The sequence below is a fragment of the Fulmarus glacialis genome, unplaced genomic scaffold (assembly GCF_000690835.1).
Source record: "Fulmarus glacialis isolate BGI_N327 unplaced genomic scaffold, ASM69083v1 scaffold16570, whole genome shotgun sequence".
Taxonomy (NCBI): domain Eukaryota; kingdom Metazoa; phylum Chordata; class Aves; order Procellariiformes; family Procellariidae; genus Fulmarus; species Fulmarus glacialis.
The window spans coordinates 12,100-30,148 of NW_009187268.1; the positions used below are offsets into that span (position 1 = coordinate 12,100).

Consider the following 18,049-nt stretch of genomic DNA (forward strand, 5'->3'; position numbering starts at 1 on the left):
CCAGAATGTGTTGCTGTCTTTCAAAATAGCTTTGCAGGGATTTCATCCATCCGATCTTCTGGCTGGCTAGAATTTGCCCATTGCTTAGGATCTGCTGGAGATTTTAGTCAAATCCTTGATCCCCATTTTCTTTGAGCAGGACTTTCTTTTCCCTTTCACATCCTTCTCCTCAACATGGGATTAGCAAAAGCAGGTGTAAAGTTGTTCTTTTCTAATCCCTCTTGCTCCTCAGGTAAGGAAGTAGCAGCTCAGCTTTGGGAAAAGAGACCTCAAGGTAAATTTCTCAATCTGTATTTAGGTATCTCCATGGCCTGATTTCCACCAGTGTTGGTTCCCACTGATATTTGTGCCTTGCTGGTGAGCCAGCATATCTTTCATTTCTGTCCCGACTTGTTCAGCTGGAGGCTCAGAACTGGTGTAACTCCAGTCACGGATTGATAGGAGATATCAGGCTTTTAACATTAGAAAGGGATAGTGCAGTTCTTATGGCCGTTAGCAAAAGCCCACTCACAGCTGTACTTGTTTTCCATGGAATAACAAAATTCAGTCTGCCCTTCCATAGTGCTTGTGCACATCTTAAAATCCTAGGAAAGTCCTTTTGAGGTTTTCCTTCAAATCTACTAAAACAAGATGTGTTCATACATGTTAATATTCACGCTCGCTCATGTGAATGTTTTGTTTCCTTGCCTGTGCTTTATTACATAGTAGTATGTTCATGCTTTGCTATTCAGCTCCTTTGAGACCAATGTATTGACTGTGTATTACTTATCTAGAAAGCATTAAAGCCCTAGTGCTGATGTCTTGAAGAACTTGATTTAAACTTCTGCTTGAGCTCTAACTGCAGACATGGAGGACAGAAATAGCTCTTCAATGACAAAGTCACCACCCTGCCAAACATTTTTAAAAGCCTATAAGCATATGTCTGATAGGATATAAGCCAACTGATATTCCCCTGTTATTCTGTTTTACCTGCAGCATAAAGGAGTAGCTTGTAACTATTCTTCATGAGAACATCTTTTTTCAACATCCTTCCCAGTATAAATCAGCAATATACTAATTTCTGCAGCTGTCCCTCAGCTTCTCAAGTAAGTCACCAGCTCACCAGCTCTAACGGTAGCAATGCAGGAATACCCAAATAGGCAAATAAACTTTTTTTCCAGCAGAAGTGTGGCCATAGGCAGAGGTCATAATGGGTTGCAGAATCAAAGGACAGCAAAGGAAGTATTGAGCTTTCCGTCTCTGTTGAGCTTTGTGATGCTGTGGCCTGATTACTACTTGTACTCAAACTTGCCAGTTGATGAACTTGCTCATACATCAGTACTCACTGCAGCTACGGCAGTGGCAGCAGGATTTGCATGTGCCACCGCAGCCACAGAGGGGTACGTTTTCTCTCCTGCTAGGCAGAGCTTGCAGGAGCAGTAGATGGGATGAGGACATTAAAAGATAGAATACACAGATCTGGAAGCTTCTCAGATTTCCCTCCTCATGTCTCTCAGCCATTCTGTGTCCTGGGAATACATCTACTTTTTGCTCTTACAAAACAAAGGAGCTTGGTATTTTCAAAGATCCACTCAGACCTCGGAGGTGGGGCCAGGTGGGAATTGTGACTGTAAGCTCTTGGTGGTTATCTCAAGTCTTCTTTTGACTTTGAGGAGAGTCTGGCTGCCAATGGCTCCTTAGGCAGCTCTTCCAAAAGAAGTGTTCCAGAGTTAGGACAGGGGAAGAATTGTGCGGAAAAGAAACTATAAAATAAAAACATTTTTGGAGTAAAGCGTAGTACATTTCTTAAATGATAAGAAATACAACAAAGAAAATCCAGTGAAGCAGGACAGGATTTAAAATATTGCACAAGTTTACTGAAAAGTTAGAACACAGACAAAAAGAAAACAATTTGCATTTTGGTAGTCAACTTATTATGGGACACATGGCTCCTATACATAAAATTGAAAATGAAATCTGATTTGACTGTGCTTAGTATTTGCGTAACTGACAGGTGTAAGTTGAGTGTACATCAGTGGTAGAGTGCTAGCCTGAACTTGCCAGAGAAAGCTCTGCCTGAGGCTCAGGAGACCCTCAGGAAGAACAGGCACAGAGGACAGTTTAACAGAACAATTAGGCTTCAGCCTAATTGACAAAATCTATTTTAACAGCAAATAGATTTTCTGTAATAGCCTCAGAAGGTACAAATTGTCAGAACTAAGAGCAGTTTGTTGTTGTTTTCTTTTTTAAATGCTTAATAATTTTAAATTGCTTCAGCTACTGGTTATATTTCACCTTGAATTAATGTCTCGTTTTTCTTCATCCAAGAGGAAGCATCTCTCTGATCTTGTGTTTCTTTGATACAGCATTTCCTTCTTTCCTTGAGGAGAAAAATGAGCTGGGGATTCCTGCGTGACCTGCTGAGTGGAGTGAATAAATATTCAACAGGAATTGGAAGAATTTGGGTAGCAGTTGTGTTCATATTCCGCTTACTGGTTTATATTGCGGCCGCAGAAAACATCTGGAAGTATGAACACGATGAATTTGAATGCAATATCAAACAGCCTGGTTGTGAAAATGTCTGCTTTGACCATTTTTTCCCTGTCTCCCACATCAGACTCTGGACTTTGCAATTAATCATGGTCTCCACTCCTTCACTCTTGGTTGTTTTTCATGTTGCTTACCGAGAGAACAGAGAGAAACACCACAACCAGAAACTTTATAAAAGACCAGGACAGCTAGATGGTGGATTGCTGTGCACTTACCTTATCAGCCTTATTTTAAAAACAGGATTTGAAATAGTTTTTCTTGTTCTCTTCTATAAATTGTACAATGGATTCAAAGTACCACGTCTTGTGAAATGTGACATAAGACCATGTCCCAATACCGTAGACTGCTATATTTCCAAACCCACAGAGAAGATGATTTTCCTCTATTTTCTGGTGGCAACTTCATGCCTGTGCATTGTATTAAATCTAAGTGAATTGAGTTACCTCATTTTCAAATACTCCATAAAATGTTATCTGAAGAGGTACATCAAGAAACGTCAAGGCTCAAAAAGTGATTGCCACAAAGCAGAAATCATCAGTCGCAACAGACCAGCAGCTGCAGGATGGTTGCACAACAGCTCCCCGTCCTTGCCTCTGAATATACAAGACAAATGTGGAAAAAAGCTCCCCGTTGACTTGGAAGAAGAAGGTCAGAGACCACCTTCCTGTTAGACAAGTTGTATTTGACGAATTGCTTTTCCAACCAGTGCTTTACAGAACTGAAAGAATAGTTATGTAGGAAATATTTTTTCTCTATTCGCTCCCCCTTACTTGAGTGGATAAATTCAATCGCATTATGTAAGTTATACATAGAATCATCTAGATCTATTCATGTTGAAACAAGAGGTGTAAAAGTCTGAAAATCCCATGAAGTTTTAATATAAACACAGATCCTTATGATAAATCATGCTGAAACACTTGCTCAAACAGTTGTGTTTTGAATATTACACAGAATTGCTTTGGTACCAGCAAAAAGAGGCTTTTTATATGCGGAGTTGGGAAAGCCTGGGATTAAGATGCTGAACAGGAAGGGGATGTACAGCATTTATCAAGTGGGTGGATCCGATAGCTGTTGAAACAGCGATCGGAAAGCGCTGGCATACAGCGGCTGCTGGCGTCTGGAAGTGAGCTGGATGGTCACAAGCCTATTCCACTGGGCTACTGTAAAACATCTCAAAAAAAGAAAAATTAGTAAGAGGCAGACACACCTAGTTTAGCCCACAGTAATAAAGACAGAGCTAGTTATTTAGCTATTTGTGGAGCACCTCCTTCTGGAGGTATTTGAGCCTTTTACAGTTTTTAGGGTTTTTATCATCAGAACACATCCTGTAAGAAAAGGTACTTACTCTAACTTGCGCAGGCAACGTATAGCAGAGTACAGAGTTAACTCCTGGTCACCTGCACTGAGCAGCTCCCGAGTCATTAGACTTTTTTTCTGCTCTGTGGCTGTGGCATTTAAGGGGAAAGATCATTCCCAGTTCCCTAGGGTCTGAGTAGAGAAACATAGACCGCACAATACGGCAAAACAGTAGCCAGCGGTCCTAGTATTCAGTAGCCTGGAATCTGATCCCTTTAGTAAGGCTGAAAATACTGCTACTCCTTCAGTAGATTTCCCTGCCACAGAAGAACATGTGAAATCTAAAAATACAAAAAGCCTCCAGTAGAAACAAAGTAAATAAGAATCAGCTATTCCCTCCCCACAAATTTCAGAGTCTCTCTCAAACACCACGCATCTCTGCTCTTTGTTATATGCGTCATTTGGGCTAACAGGAAAGGGATAGAAATTACCCAAGATGTGTCTTCTGTTGGACAGAGACTTCTGAGACAATAGAAATTAAGTACCTAAAAAGACTTGTTTCAGGGTAGTGTTCTCTTTCCATCGCTAGGATGAAAGACCTTTGGACATACATCAGTACTGAGCCTAATCAAAACACCCTTTAGAGAAAAATGCTGCCTGCAATAAGCGGAGCTGCCCAAATGTTGAACTGATTTTATTGTTCATGCCAGGATAAAGAGGAGGAAACAGTAGCAAAGGCACGTTAACTACATTTCACTCGAAAAACCCCAGCTTTGGTTACCAAATATTACTTCTATGAGTACTGGGGTGGCAGTTACAGAATTAACTTTAAGAACTAATGAATAAACTACGTGCTTTTGACTGTGATTTTCAATCTTTTTTGCTAAAATGAACCGTCTTTCATAAAAGGTGAAAATAACATTTGCTGCTGTTGAACTTAACAGTGACAGCAGTCTCTCAGATCCTAGCTTGCCAGCTTGTGGCCAGTTAAAGTTTTACATCTCGAGTGACGCTGAATCAGTGTGTATATCAGGACAATGCACTTTACACAATTCAGAACATTTTCTGTAAGATCTCTGCATACACAGAATGCGGCTCATGGCAGAAATGCAGTTAGAAACTCTTGCAGCTACTGGACAAAACCCACCGAGCAGCGCATGAAGAAAAACCGTCGCCCATCAGCTCTGTGTAACTGTGACTGCCACAGTTTGAGTAACTGAGAACAAAACCCAAAATTGTCTTGGCCCTTTTGTACCCTAACGCATCATTTTTTTCAGACAATGGCAACACTATCAAAATAAAAAATGCTTCCAAAATGACTGTTCTTTAATTATTTTAAGACAGCACATTAATGAAAAAGTATTCTTTTTTTTTAAAGCAAGGTTTATTTGAGAGAAAACGAAAAGCAGACACAGTTTAGCCAACACAGGTTTCTGATTAAATTTGTGCATTAGCTGCTTTCTAATAAAAAAATATATTAAGTCAGAGCTTGAAGGGTTTTAGAGCATCCCCTAAAGCTCTGCGGCTGGTCACAGCTTCCTGCTTAGACCAAAAATTTTCCTTTGAAACAAGAACTTTAATTCTTTGGAATGTATATTCAAGGTTTTATTTCTAATTCCTACCTTCAACAGTCATGAAATGATAAATAAATTCCAAAAGCAACAGGTTTCAAGTCTCGGAGGATACTTCAGTTTTGACTAAGCCAGTACCTTACATGAGAAATATTCTGAAAAATTATTATGGACCAACTCTGTGTAACCCCTGACTCACTCGTAGCAAAGAGCCAAGTGGCTTTTTACACCATGTGCTGCAAAATTAGAGGAGTGTGTGACAGAGCCACTAATGAAAAGGAAACGAGCATCACACAAGGCAGCTCTGTCAGATTTTACTTAACTGAGACAACAGGAACAAACTCATCCATTTTCTGAACCCCTGCTCTTGGCCAGCATTTGGTCTTTTACTGGCTCTTTTCTTTCCACAGCCCTTTCCCCACCTTTATACTCTGTTGTGCTCCGGTTTAAGTTTCACTCATCCATCCATCCCTGAAGTTGTTTGCTCTTACATTTTTGGTTCAAATGAGTTTGTAGACTCAGTCCCTAAACTAAAGGTTTAAGGGCTTTTTTGTGTATTCAACTTCCAAGTCACTCAAACAGACAAAATTAAAAATTCAAGTGCTTTTTTTTTTTCTTTTTAAAGTGTAGAACTACAGTCTCCTCAAGCACATGGCAACTGGTAGGAAGCTGATCTGAGCCCATACTGGAATGGAGAAATAACATGATCACTCCATGCACATTCATACAAAAATATTTACCTCATTCATATTTCAAAACATCTCTGCAAACATTAAAAGATCCAAGTTTTACACAGATCCTTGTTTTCTTTAAAACCCAAGTAATCTCCTTGCCTTGTGACAGATGAGGTTTGAAAAAAAAGTCACAGAAAAAAGCAGGGCACGAGCAGGAGCTGCTGCCCCAACTCCTGCTTCAGTGAGCTCCTCTAGCCCTGGGGGCCTAAACCTCAGGGCAGCATGCCCGCGTGGGTGGGAGCACCAACCATACTAATTCTTTGGCACAGAAACTAACTGCAAGAATATAGCCAACTGCTTTTCCTCACCTGAGCCAATGACTGTATTCAGTGTTACTTCTACAAGCATCGCTCCCTCCCTATTCAATAGCTGTAGACAGAACACCCCAGCAGAACGCTCTAGGACCAACAGTCCCTCCATCCTGCTGAGAACAACCACCCCAAAACACGTGAGGACAAACCCACTGCTCTTATTTACACTGAATTAGGGCTCAGACAATATAAGGTTTCTTTATAAACATAGCTAACCACAAGAGAGGCGGACTGCTTGTTTAAAGATATCTTTCAGTCGCCAAACAGTCTGTACTCTGCACCCCAGGCTCCTCAATTTGATTGCTTCCCTATCAGCAACTACTGCTGCTTTAGTCAGCACATTCCTGATGGTGAGAAGGGGTTTAAAATAAAGCGTCTTTGCTCAAATGCACCGCAGTTCATGGGTGACGTGTCTGGAAGAGAGACACAGAGGAGGAAGGAGAGAGGGGAGAAGACTGAGAAGGACCGGGCAGCAGGGCAGGGGCCGGCAGCACCCACGGGTGTCGGGGCACCCCGCAGGCTGAGGTGGTGCTGGAGCCCCATCCCGCCTGGCAGCCTCAAGGGCAGGGGTACGGCTCCAGGCTCCGGAGAAGCTGTCGGTTCGGGCATGCTGCCACAGCGATAGCAGGAGGTATTATACATCACTCGAGGTAAAATATCTAAATGCAAATACCTAATTTATTTCCTCAGGAACTTTTGGAGGTGGCATTATCAAACCACAGTGGCCTCTGCAGTCCATGACATCTTAAATCAGACCCTGCCTTCGGTCCCCCACTTTAAAATACTTCTTTTTTTTAAAAAGGAAAAAAAAAAAACATACTACCTTACCTGTTGGACAGGTTGTCAGTACCCACCTAAAAGGGAGTGTGCTATGGAGGGCACTGACTATATTGGTACAGCACCCACTTTAATTGGATTAATTGGGATAAGAATGAGACAATATTAAAAATTTCATTCTCAGAAATTCAGACCCTACATTCAGATCCAAACCAGAAATTATTTCCTGGATATTATTACTGTGTAGCTGAATAGTTGTATGCTATTCTCAGTCTAAAAACCGCAATGATACAGCATCTATCATTAGGAATGTCAATGCTGAAACTAACTTACACAACACAAAAAGGTATCTTCTAAAAATTAACAGTTGTGAGGTCTGTTGACAGCGACTGCAGTGGCTAGGTGCAATCTGAAAACAAGATATTTCAGACGAGCTTTGGATTCTCTCCAGAGGAGGTTCTCTGCCCTCTTCTCCCCTGCAGAAGATCCCCTCTGCAATCACCATGGCTCGCATCCAACAGCTACTCCATCCAGGGAGACCGCGTGGCCTCTGGTAGGTAGAACGTGGCATCATGTGCTTGTAACGATTATAAAGATCTCTCCCAGAGTTAAAACGCAAGGATTTGTTTTGGTTTTATCACTCTCAGACCGCACCTTTGGTTTACTAACTTGGCAGAATTATCAGTCTAGTCACTCAGAAAGGATCAAAAGCGAGAGGAGCAAATGGGCTCTGTTCAAATGGAAGCACGGGCTTTCTGAGAAGGTATGCAATTTAGCACCAGAGAGCAAACCAAGGGCTATGCCCATGCTGAAATGCAGTTGCCTTTCCACTTTTTCATACATAATCCTCACTCTCACAAGTCACTTCATTTGGTTGTAGGAATGTGCCCTCTGCATTGATATCCAAGTAAACTGTCAAAGATTCCAGGTGAATAGCTCAAGAGCAATCAAGTGTAGCATTTAATGCAAAGCTTTACATGGCAAGACAAGTTTATAGAAAAAAAAAAATCAAGCCAATCTCTCCCAAGATAAAGACTATTTTATATTACTGAAGGTAGGTCACATCCAGTAACGAGAATAATCCAAGAAAAATTTTTGGTACCACACAATCCAGCTGGCTTGTCCCATCCGACTTAAGCATAATCACGCATGAAAACCAACACCGTAGATTCCTGGGTACTGACAGCTTCCACCAACGCATTCACGCTTTTGGTTACTCAACAACCTGGATACCTGTCGTTTCGGTTAGCAGCATACAGAGAAATCGCTCCAACCCCGGGCACTACCAGCGGCACCGCTTCTGAGGCTCGTTCCAGTGTGGAAAAGAGAGAGTGGCGAGAGCGCTGCCAGGTACAGTCAGCAAGAGGCAGAAGAGCGCGGAGGGAGCCTATGCCATCAATAGAGCACAACCACCGAGTTTTTCTGTAAGATCACAATCTCACTTCCCTTTCAGAAAGTGCCTTGTTTATTCAGTTTTTAACGGTATGGCATAAGGACTCACGTATTTTATAGATAGATACCAAACTGGTATTATCAAAATAAACCATCTGTTTTATAAACCCACTATTTACAAAAACGGTTTCTGAAGTTTTTTTGTTTTGTTTTTTTAACAAAAATTAAACTATACACCAATCTAAGTTACAGAAACAAAAATAACCTTTATAAGATCACATGTATAAAACAAGAAATGAAATGTGATTTTATTTAAGGCAATACTGGGCTACTTCACAAATCACCACCTCAAATATATACACTGCTCCACACTACTAATTTTCTATCACATTCACAACGGATTCTTTAATACCAAATATTGTTTTAAATCTCCAACGTAGCAAACTATTTTTATTCACATTTCCATTTTTATTATGGAATCATAAATGCTTTGTATCCAATTAAAAGCAATGAAAAATGTAGCTATAAGAAAACTATTATATTTATGAGTTAACTACATATGAATATCATCCATAGATACTGGATGTTAAAATTTACAAAAATGAGAGTGTGTCAGTACGCTTAACCTATGAAATGTGATCTTATCCAGCTCCTCTCCTGTAAATAAATGCTTTATGCAAAATAAACTGGATATGGCAGACTTAGCTAGTTTTAGTTCAAAAGTTCTTAATTTAAAATGATTAAAGGACAGTTTTAAAAACTTGCTCACTTAGTTACAAATTAAAATTCCGAATATAAATGTGTCATTTAATAGTTTAGACTTACAGACTGCTGGTGGCAGCAAATGATTTACAATAATAAATATATACAAAAAAAAAATGTATCTACAAATAAAGAGTACTGTTATACATGAGCAGTGACCTGGTGAAAGATACCAATCACAGACAACTCACAAAGATTTAGTTCATGGAAAGGACAATCTGATAGAAAGTTGAGGTTTTGATCAAGTATTTACAAAACTGAAGCAATTACTCTGTTCTTCAAGTCCCATAGGGATAAAAACAAATAAGAAATTTACATGACTCATGTCATGTTTTTTGCTAGATTAAACCACTTCAAAATAAAAGAGCTCCACAGTTACTAGCATGCTTGATGGCTTCCTATTCAAAATACATTTTATTACAGGTCATGGTTAAACACATTAGGTTTTCAGTATTTTGACTCCCCTTCCTCGGTACCCATAACAATTACTTTTGCAGCTGTAACCTCTGGATTATCCTCCCAACGTCCTTCAAGCTTTCTCAAACTGACGATAGGTTTCATTTCCTGAAGTTGCTTCAACACACGCTCAGTGCAGTCTTTAAGAGTCTTGTCTAAAACTATCTTTACATTATCACCACACGGAAGCAGTGATGGGTTGGCAAACGGTACAAGGGTTTCAGTTTCAGAACATGACCAAGTGACATTATTACTTGCTACGGAGGTCTTCTCGTTGGATTTTCGCGAGTTCGAGTGGGATCCCTTTTTGGTTCCGCTGCTATGGTAGTCTCTTTCTGTGTTTTTCTTTTGCTTCACAGCAGACTCTTCAAGGAACTTGAGGAATGACACTTCAAAACCCATCGGCTTAAATGAGCTCCAGTCGAAAGCTGCAGGTTGCTCTTCGGCCGTTTGAATGGCGACAGCAGTCTCTTCCTCCCTCTGCATGCTACTCACTTCTACGGGCAGTACTTCCTCGGTTTTTTCGGCTCTCTTCCTCTTATTCTGAGTTACATTTTTTTCTTTGCTTGCTCTTTTTAAGTTGTTTGATTTTTGCTTTTCTGAGGGGCAGGAGCTGGTCTCCTGCAAGTCGCTATTTACACTAGAAGAGATTTTTGCTTGATTTTCAGCACTTGAACAATCCTCGTTAATCAGTTTAGTAATGAATAGTTCTGTCAATTCGTCCACTTCATCCTTCTCACCTTTTTCAGTTTCCTTTTGCGGTAACGTAGATGTGCTTGAATCATTATTGCTCGCTATCAAACTCGGTTCAGGCTCTTTCACATCACTTTTTTTATCAGTCTCCTCTTGCTCACAAGAGGCTTCCTTTACTTCTGAGACAGAGTGCTTTTTAGATACAATAAGAAGATTCCGGTGTTGGGAAGTAAATGCTTTGGACAGCTTGTGACATTTATAATGCCTTATTATGTTACTTTCGCTTGTAACTACAGACGAACATCCCTTTATCATACATGGATACTGAGTTATGAACCTGCTCGTACATTCCGATAAGGCATCATTTCTAGCCTTTATTGAATACACGTGCTTGCCGCGTTTCAGTGAATAAGCCTTATTTTCTTGAACTTGCATTCCTTTTGAGTTTTTGTTTTCCAAGTTCACAGTTTTCTTCCGTTTTGTTTTCACTGGCAGCCTGTTACCTTCTTTTCCTGATCTGTTTTTTAGTCCTCTCTGTTTGGACTTCAATGGTTTCTCCTGATTTGCTTTGCTTGAAATGTTTTCCTGACCTGGTGTCAGTCTCCTGGGTCTTATTAGATGATCTTTATGCTTGTCATTATGTTTGTTAAAAATATGCCTCAAGAGGTTAGACCTAGTAGCATAAATACGGTCACAGCCTTCACAGTCACACTTGAATACGCCGTCATCTTCTACTTTGTTTGGCCTTATCTTAATACCGTGATCTGCCTCAAGATGTACAATGTAGTTAAGATATGCTGTAAACGAAGACTTACATTGAGACTGATCACAAGAAAACCTTCCCACCTCTGGAGCCGATTTCATGCTTCCAATTTGCTCTGGGGTCATGTCATGAAGCTTCATATAATGTTGTATCAAGCTGGTAACTTCCTGGAAGATGCGAGAGCAGTCACTCACCTCACACCTGAACTCCCTGACAGCGGGTTTGGTTTCCACCTCATCACGTTCCTCTTTGCCTGGCTCATTCTCCTCCTCCACTTCGGCAGAGAAGGCAGGGAGGTCAGATTTGTGCACAGCTTGATAATGAAGGATTAGGTTTTGTTGTATCGTAAAAGCCGCGAAGCAGCCCTGATGGACGCATCGGTATGGTCTATAAGGGCTGTATCTAGTGGGAAACTCCAGAGATTTTGTTACGGGCTTCCTACGTTTTCTCTCTTCTTTTTCCTTCCTGTACCTTCTAACCTTGCGTACTTTGGGTTGTGCCTGTGTATCACCAAAAGAGGCTGCATTATGCTGCTCCGGTGGAACAGAAACCACTTGGGGAGGTTTTTCTAGCCTTTCAGGAATATTATTTTCTGGTAGAAGTTTTTCCAAGACTTTTACAGGCTCTACAACTTCCTTTATCTGAGCTTCTTTGACCAATGGAGCTGCAGTTTTGTTTTCTATTATTAGTGTCTGCAAAGTTTTTACTTCAACAGGTCGCGGGGTTGTGTTTGCAGTTTCATTTTGAGATCTTCTGCCATAAGGCCTTTTAATTTTTAATTTTACCATTTCCTCTGTTGTAAAATGATGTACAAGCTGACAGTGTGCTCGGAGATTAGAGTTTCTTGTGAATGTTTTTGGACAGGTAGCTACAACGCATTTGAATGGGGCATACTTCAGTTGATGTTTCTTAATTTCTAGTATCATTTCTGCAGTGTACTGATGAACCTTGCCATAGTGTTTAAATAATGCATCTTTTGTCATAGCGCTGTAATTGCAGCCTGGATCCTGACATACAAAAGGCTTATTAACTTTATCACTGAACTGAATGTTACTTGCCTCTGAAGATATCTGGACGAGGGGTTTACTTTCAGTTGACACAACAGGAACTGCTGGTGCTAGCGTATCTGCTGGAGGACACTGGGAAACAGCCTCAGAGACCTGAATGGGTGAATCATTTTCTAGTTTCAGTTTTTGCAAGCCCTCCAAAATTTCCAATATTTGAGTATCATCCTTTTGAGATGTCTCAGATTGAGCAGAACTACTCTTTGCAGCAGTGACATTCCCTGTGTGCACGGCAAACTCTGCGGGAGTGGGTAGTTTTACACTATGTGCAGAATTTCCCGAAGAAGCCTGTGCATTATTTACTTGCGAGTTCTGTCCTGAACCAGTAACGGTATCCTGAATTTCAGTTTTCACCTCAAGTATCTGCGAATTCATAGCAGTTTTAATTATTTCCAGGGTTTTTTCAAAGTTCTGCATAACATTGTCTTCTGAAGTCTGTTCCTCCGAATTTTCTTGCACACAAGAATTTACAGCCATCATTTGGGAATCCCCATTTTCAGTTTTTACTGTTAAAGGGGGTAACGTTGTATGAGCCTCGAGATTTGTTTTGAAGTTCTCTTTGATAGTGGCCATGAATAACTGATTGTCAACATTATTGAGTTTCTGCGTGAGATTTTCCACCGCCGCTTGAGAGCCACGATGTGCCAGCAAGTTGGACTGAAAACTTTCTCCCTGTGTTTGCACGTTTCCTTCAGTGCTTTTGGTTAGAAGTCCCATCGTTGTTGTATTATTTACTGCTACTTTCTGTGATGTATGGGGCGTAAGCAAGGGCGTAGCTGCTTTTCTCTTCCTCTTTGAAGCACTGGTTCCCTTCTTATTCAAGTTGCTTGATCCTGAATTCTTGGGACTACTTATAACTGAAACTCGGGAACTGTTCCCTGCAAAGTTTTGCGCTGCTGCAACAGTATTAGAAAATGAGCTAGGACATAAGCCATTTTCAATAGTCTTTAGCATTAAGTCCTCTGTTGCAAAAACAGGCAAACTCTTGCATTCATTTATTGGAGGAATTTTGGCATTGAGGGTCCTGTTTTGGTCTGTTAGCAGGGTACTGGGGTTACAGACTGTCTGCAGCAAAGGGGATGCGGTTGAGTTGGGGAGAACAGATGCATTTATCTGAGTTGTACCAGTGACGCAACTTGTTGTAACTACGTGTGGAAGCACTTCTGTGTTATCAAAGGTACTCGGGATGCCTGCAGTTTCCAAGGCTTGTTTTATAATTTGATTTCCTTCCTCATTCCCACCGCTATTAAAGTTAGTCACATTGGCCCGTGGAAACATAGTCTGCAGTAAGGCCGTGGAACGATTTTCAGCTGCAAGTAACTGGAGGAATGATGGATCTTTAAAACACGTCTCTGGATTGAAGGCAGACTCCTGGGGTTGCTGCAAGTTTAATGAATTTGAGGAAAGAATCATACTGGCAAGCAAAGACTGTCCATTAGCCTGCAAAGCTTCTGGAGAAATTTCTGATCCTTCAAGAGGCTTACAGTAAGACCTCTTAGATAAGTGACCACCAAGTGATCTAGGATTAGTGAAAACTCTGAAACACCTGCTACAGATAAATTTGCCATCCCTAATTATTGCTGGCCACTTTGCCCGCTTGTTATGTTTTGGCTTCCTTTCTTTCCCATTTGGGCCCCGGCCACGATCTTTTTTCACCTTTTCTGAAGCTGGATGTTGAGAACTAGTTTCATTGAAGTTATTTTCGTTACTCAATCGTGAGGCAAATATTTGATCAACAGTTTCCTCTTTTGGGAAAGCAGAACTAGTGTTTCCTTCTAGTTGCGATGAAAAGTTATTCGTGTTATTTTCCAGTTGTGAAAAGACTGAATTTGGGGGATTCTCTGCTGAGGAAGGAAAGAGAGACATTGGACCGTTTTCTGCAGGCAAAGGAAGAAAAGGATCTGAACCGCCGTCAATATTCAGAGGCATAACTGTTTTTGCCAGATCGTCCAACTGGGAAGGTAAGGTGGCACCAGATAGATTTTCCATATGTGAACATAGAACACTCTCAGGCTCACTTTTAATACGAGTAGACAAACTTGGATTTATGACACTTTCCACTATAGGCAACATAGGATTGACCAAATTTTCTAGGTGGGTTGGGAAAAGTGTACTTGAGACATGTTGCACTTGACTGGAACAGGTGGGATTCAAATTAGGTTTGTTCTGTGCAGTAAAAGCAGCACCACTGGGATTGCCCACTTGTGATGGCATAAGATACACAATCTTCCCATCGTTCGGCACATTTTGCAGATTGCTGGATCTTCGTGGTTTCTTATTTTTACGCTGCATTTTAAAAGCAGCATATTGGTCAGGGTGTGCTGCCTTCATATGTTTGCCAATGCTCTGTGATGAGTTGTACGTTCGAGTACACCCCTCAACCTGACAATTAAATTTCTGAATTGGGGCTGCTGGTGACACAGCTGGAACTAAAGAGCTATTTATATTAGGCTGCGAAGGAATAAACGTAATACTTTCTAAAGTTTTTAAAGGCAGGTTATATAGATTAGCTGCAGCCTTAATACTGTCTTCAATTTCAAGTTTGGAAATGGGCACACTGTTTCGATATCCTGCCTGATTCTGCACACTGAATGGATTTACAATGCTCACTTGTCTTTCTAGGCTTTTTGATTCAAGGGCTTCTGGTTTTAGTGTGTCTGAGGTCACAGAAATATTTTGAATATTCTGAGACTGACTGAGACAGTCTTCTTCCTTTCTCTCTTGGAAAACTGGAAGACAAGAGTCAACTGATGAGCACAACTGCTGGGCTCCAGGTTTAGTGGTATCTACTTTACTGGCAGTAGCAGCCAATTTACCTCTTTTTACAAAGTTATCTCGGATCTTCTGGTTAATAGCAGGGACCTTAACACTGCTTGCTGGAATTGCCACTTCTGTCTTCACTGAACCCGTAGGACACTGCTCCGAACCAGCATTAGGCAAGGAATCACTTTGCCGCAGTATACTCGCTGATGCGTTTACACTTTCATTCCCTACTGGTTCTGCTTTGATTTGATTCCAGGCGACGTTTTCTCCTTCAGTAAAACTATTTCGGTTGTCAGCCGGAGGAGATGTCAATTCCTCTTTCACAGCAACTCCATCGGTATTTTCATTAGCTTTAGAAGGTTGACTAAGATCAGGCTGATTAGTCTGGCTTTCAGGCTGTTGCACTTTTTCAGGCTGCTTGTTGTGATCCTCAACGTGCTTTTCCAGTTCGTTCTGAGAACGGTACACCTTTCCGCAGCCTGTGACTTTGCAGGTATAGGTATTATAGTGTTGTGCTTCGTGATCATAGAGTAAATAGGCTTCGGAAAACACTCTGCCACATTTAGGAAACATACACTTTGCTCTGAAGACTTGATGCTCTTTCCTATGCGTCAGCAGCTCAGCATAACTGTTAAAACCAGCCTTACATTTCATCTGTATGCAGATATAAGGCTTGCTGCCACAGTGCATTTGTAAGTGATCATTCAGGTGAGTGACACTTACGAAATGTCGCCTACAGTACTGGCAAATCACTTTTTTGCTTTGCATTTCAAGAAAACGTTTAGCTTCTTCATTATCTTTATGCCCCTTTGCATGTGCTATTAGATTTTTAAAATATTTAAAGCCTTTTTTACAAAATGTTACAGGGCAGGTGAATTCATTAACAGGTAGTGGCTTTTGAACTGGCACTATCTCTGGTATGTAAGGTTTATCTTTGTCATCGTTTTCATCATCTGAGCCATCGTTATCATTAAACACAATGAAGTCTGTTGAATAGAGACTGTTCTTCTTAATGGGTCGCTGCTCCTGTTTGGATACAGAATCAGCTTTCTGATTCTCGTTGGCAGTTGCTATTTTAGGAGGTCTTCCCAGTCTTCTCAGTGGTTTCATAGCAGCCAATCTCTCTTTGCTGGATTTTTTAACATGCAAAGTTACATGGGGAACAAAGTTTTCTTTAGAATTAAAATTTTGGGCACAAATAGGGCAACTGTAAATTCCATCTTTATAATGTTTTTGTGCATGCCTAACTATTCTATGACCTAGGAATTCTTTGTCGCATAAAACACAATACTGCATATAAGCTTGCCAGTTCCTAAATCTAGCTGATATGAACCCCCTCTCTCTGAGTTTTTTAATTTCTCTCTTTTTCTGCTTTTCATCTCTGATACCCTTAAGAAGGCTTGTAGCTTCATCAAATGTGCCAGCAAGCCCATTCACAGAAGTTTCTTTAGTCTCTTCTTGGCAATCCTCAACCTTCTCATAAACTTCACTATCGTTTAGTTCGTCTATTGATGACACAATGGATGCCTCCTCTCCCATCAGTGCCAGACACTGACGCTTGAGAGTTTTCCAGTCCCAGAATTCTGGATCAAAAGGCCACTGAGTTTTCAGTACAAGTAAGAGCTCACAGCGCAAAGAATTTGGTATTGGAAGATTCTCTTCATCATACTTCTGGTCAGGCTGATTGTATAGCATTTCAACAGCATAATATGCATCCACAGTAGGTTCAAGAAGAAATTCACTCAGCTGACAAGCACGTTTAACCTCCAAATCATCTGGAAGCAAGCAGGAGATAGTCTTGCAAATAGATATCTTGACGTCTGTATTTTCACTGGATTCCAAGCGCAACGCTTTCACACACAGTTCAATGCAGGTTGCAAGTCCAGCACCATCGATCTGTAAAGCAAGAACAATTTTAGTAAGTCAGTTTATCACAACACTTTCTGTATTTGTAAATAAAAGATATTATTATTCAACCCTAAGTGTCAGAAAAAATGCACCTGGAGTTTGTAATAATACTTTTTACTTAAAGAAACATAGTGGTTTGTCTTTAGATGCTATTCCTTAAGTTGCATGATTTGCCTTCACGCTACTAAAAAAAATGTTTACATACAACTAAAATACAAATTAATTGTATGTTCTGTCTAGTTTGAGGACTTCAGGACTATATGTTAGAGGTGTTCAGTTTATATTAGAGCAATATTGAGCCTTTTCCATAAAATAAAGCCTGCCAGTTGCATCACAGTTGAGATGAGCTTCTATGGAGCATTAAGTTAACACTGGGTAGAATTCAAATTGTAAAAACTGTTACAGTAAGAGAAGCACGCGATCTTCAAAAAGACCTATAATTGGAAATCACTTAAAGTATAAAGGTTTATTTTTATTTTTAAAGATTATGCCACTACAAAGTCAACCGACCTCAGCTGAACACATGGCTTCATTCTAACTGAAAGTAATAAGTACAGTTAAATGTTCCACCATTTAAGTGTTCCAAAGATCATGTGGTCTTTCCTCATTTATACCCTCAGGCAACGTAAGTTACATTTATGTCCACTTTACAGTCCCTTTATGCTTCCAAGGATGCACAGAGAGGCTGTGGTATACATGAGAATAAAGTCCAGTGAATTTATGAATGCACAAGTCTACTACCCACATGGTCTCCAATTGCTGCCGTCAATGAAATGATCCACAGCTCACTGGAGAAAAATTAGCTTGGCATGGAACAGACAGAGCTCTTAGTATCACAAGCCCCTGTGAAAGTTATTTCCCCCCCTCCCCCCACCAACTCCAATTTAGTTCAGATCTGTGGAAAAAGTAATCTTTAAGATTAGAAGCCCATGATTAGCCATACCAGAACACTGCTAAAGGAAAAAAGGAATTTTTATTCTTAGAATTAATATACTGAACTACAGAAATCTCCCAACTAAAAGCTTTCGGA

The 18,049-nt window shown here is 40.5% G+C and overlaps 2 protein-coding genes across 2 annotated transcripts in view; one reads left to right on the plus strand and one right to left on the minus strand.

Annotated features, from left to right (window-relative positions):
• Nucleotides 1–2,372: 2,372 nt before the first annotated feature.
• GJB7 (gap junction protein, beta 7, 25kDa) lies at nt 2,373–8,711 on the plus strand. Its single transcript, XM_009574572.1, has 2 exons — nt 2,373–3,066; nt 8,575–8,711. The coding sequence occupies exons 1-2, from the start codon at nt 2,373–2,375 to the stop codon at nt 8,709–8,711; spliced, it is 831 nt and encodes a 276-aa protein (XP_009572867.1).
• A 688-nt stretch (nt 8,712–9,399) lies between these two features.
• The window catches only part of ZNF292 (zinc finger protein 292), a 23,997-nt gene continuing 15,347 nt past the window's right edge, over nt 9,400–18,049 (minus strand). The window contains exon 7 of the mRNA XM_009574584.1: nt 9,400–17,007. Within this exon, the coding sequence (XP_009572879.1) occupies nt 9,820–17,007 (7,188 nt within the window). The 3' untranslated portion in view covers nt 9,400–9,819. The remainder of the gene's footprint in view (nt 17,008–18,049) is intronic.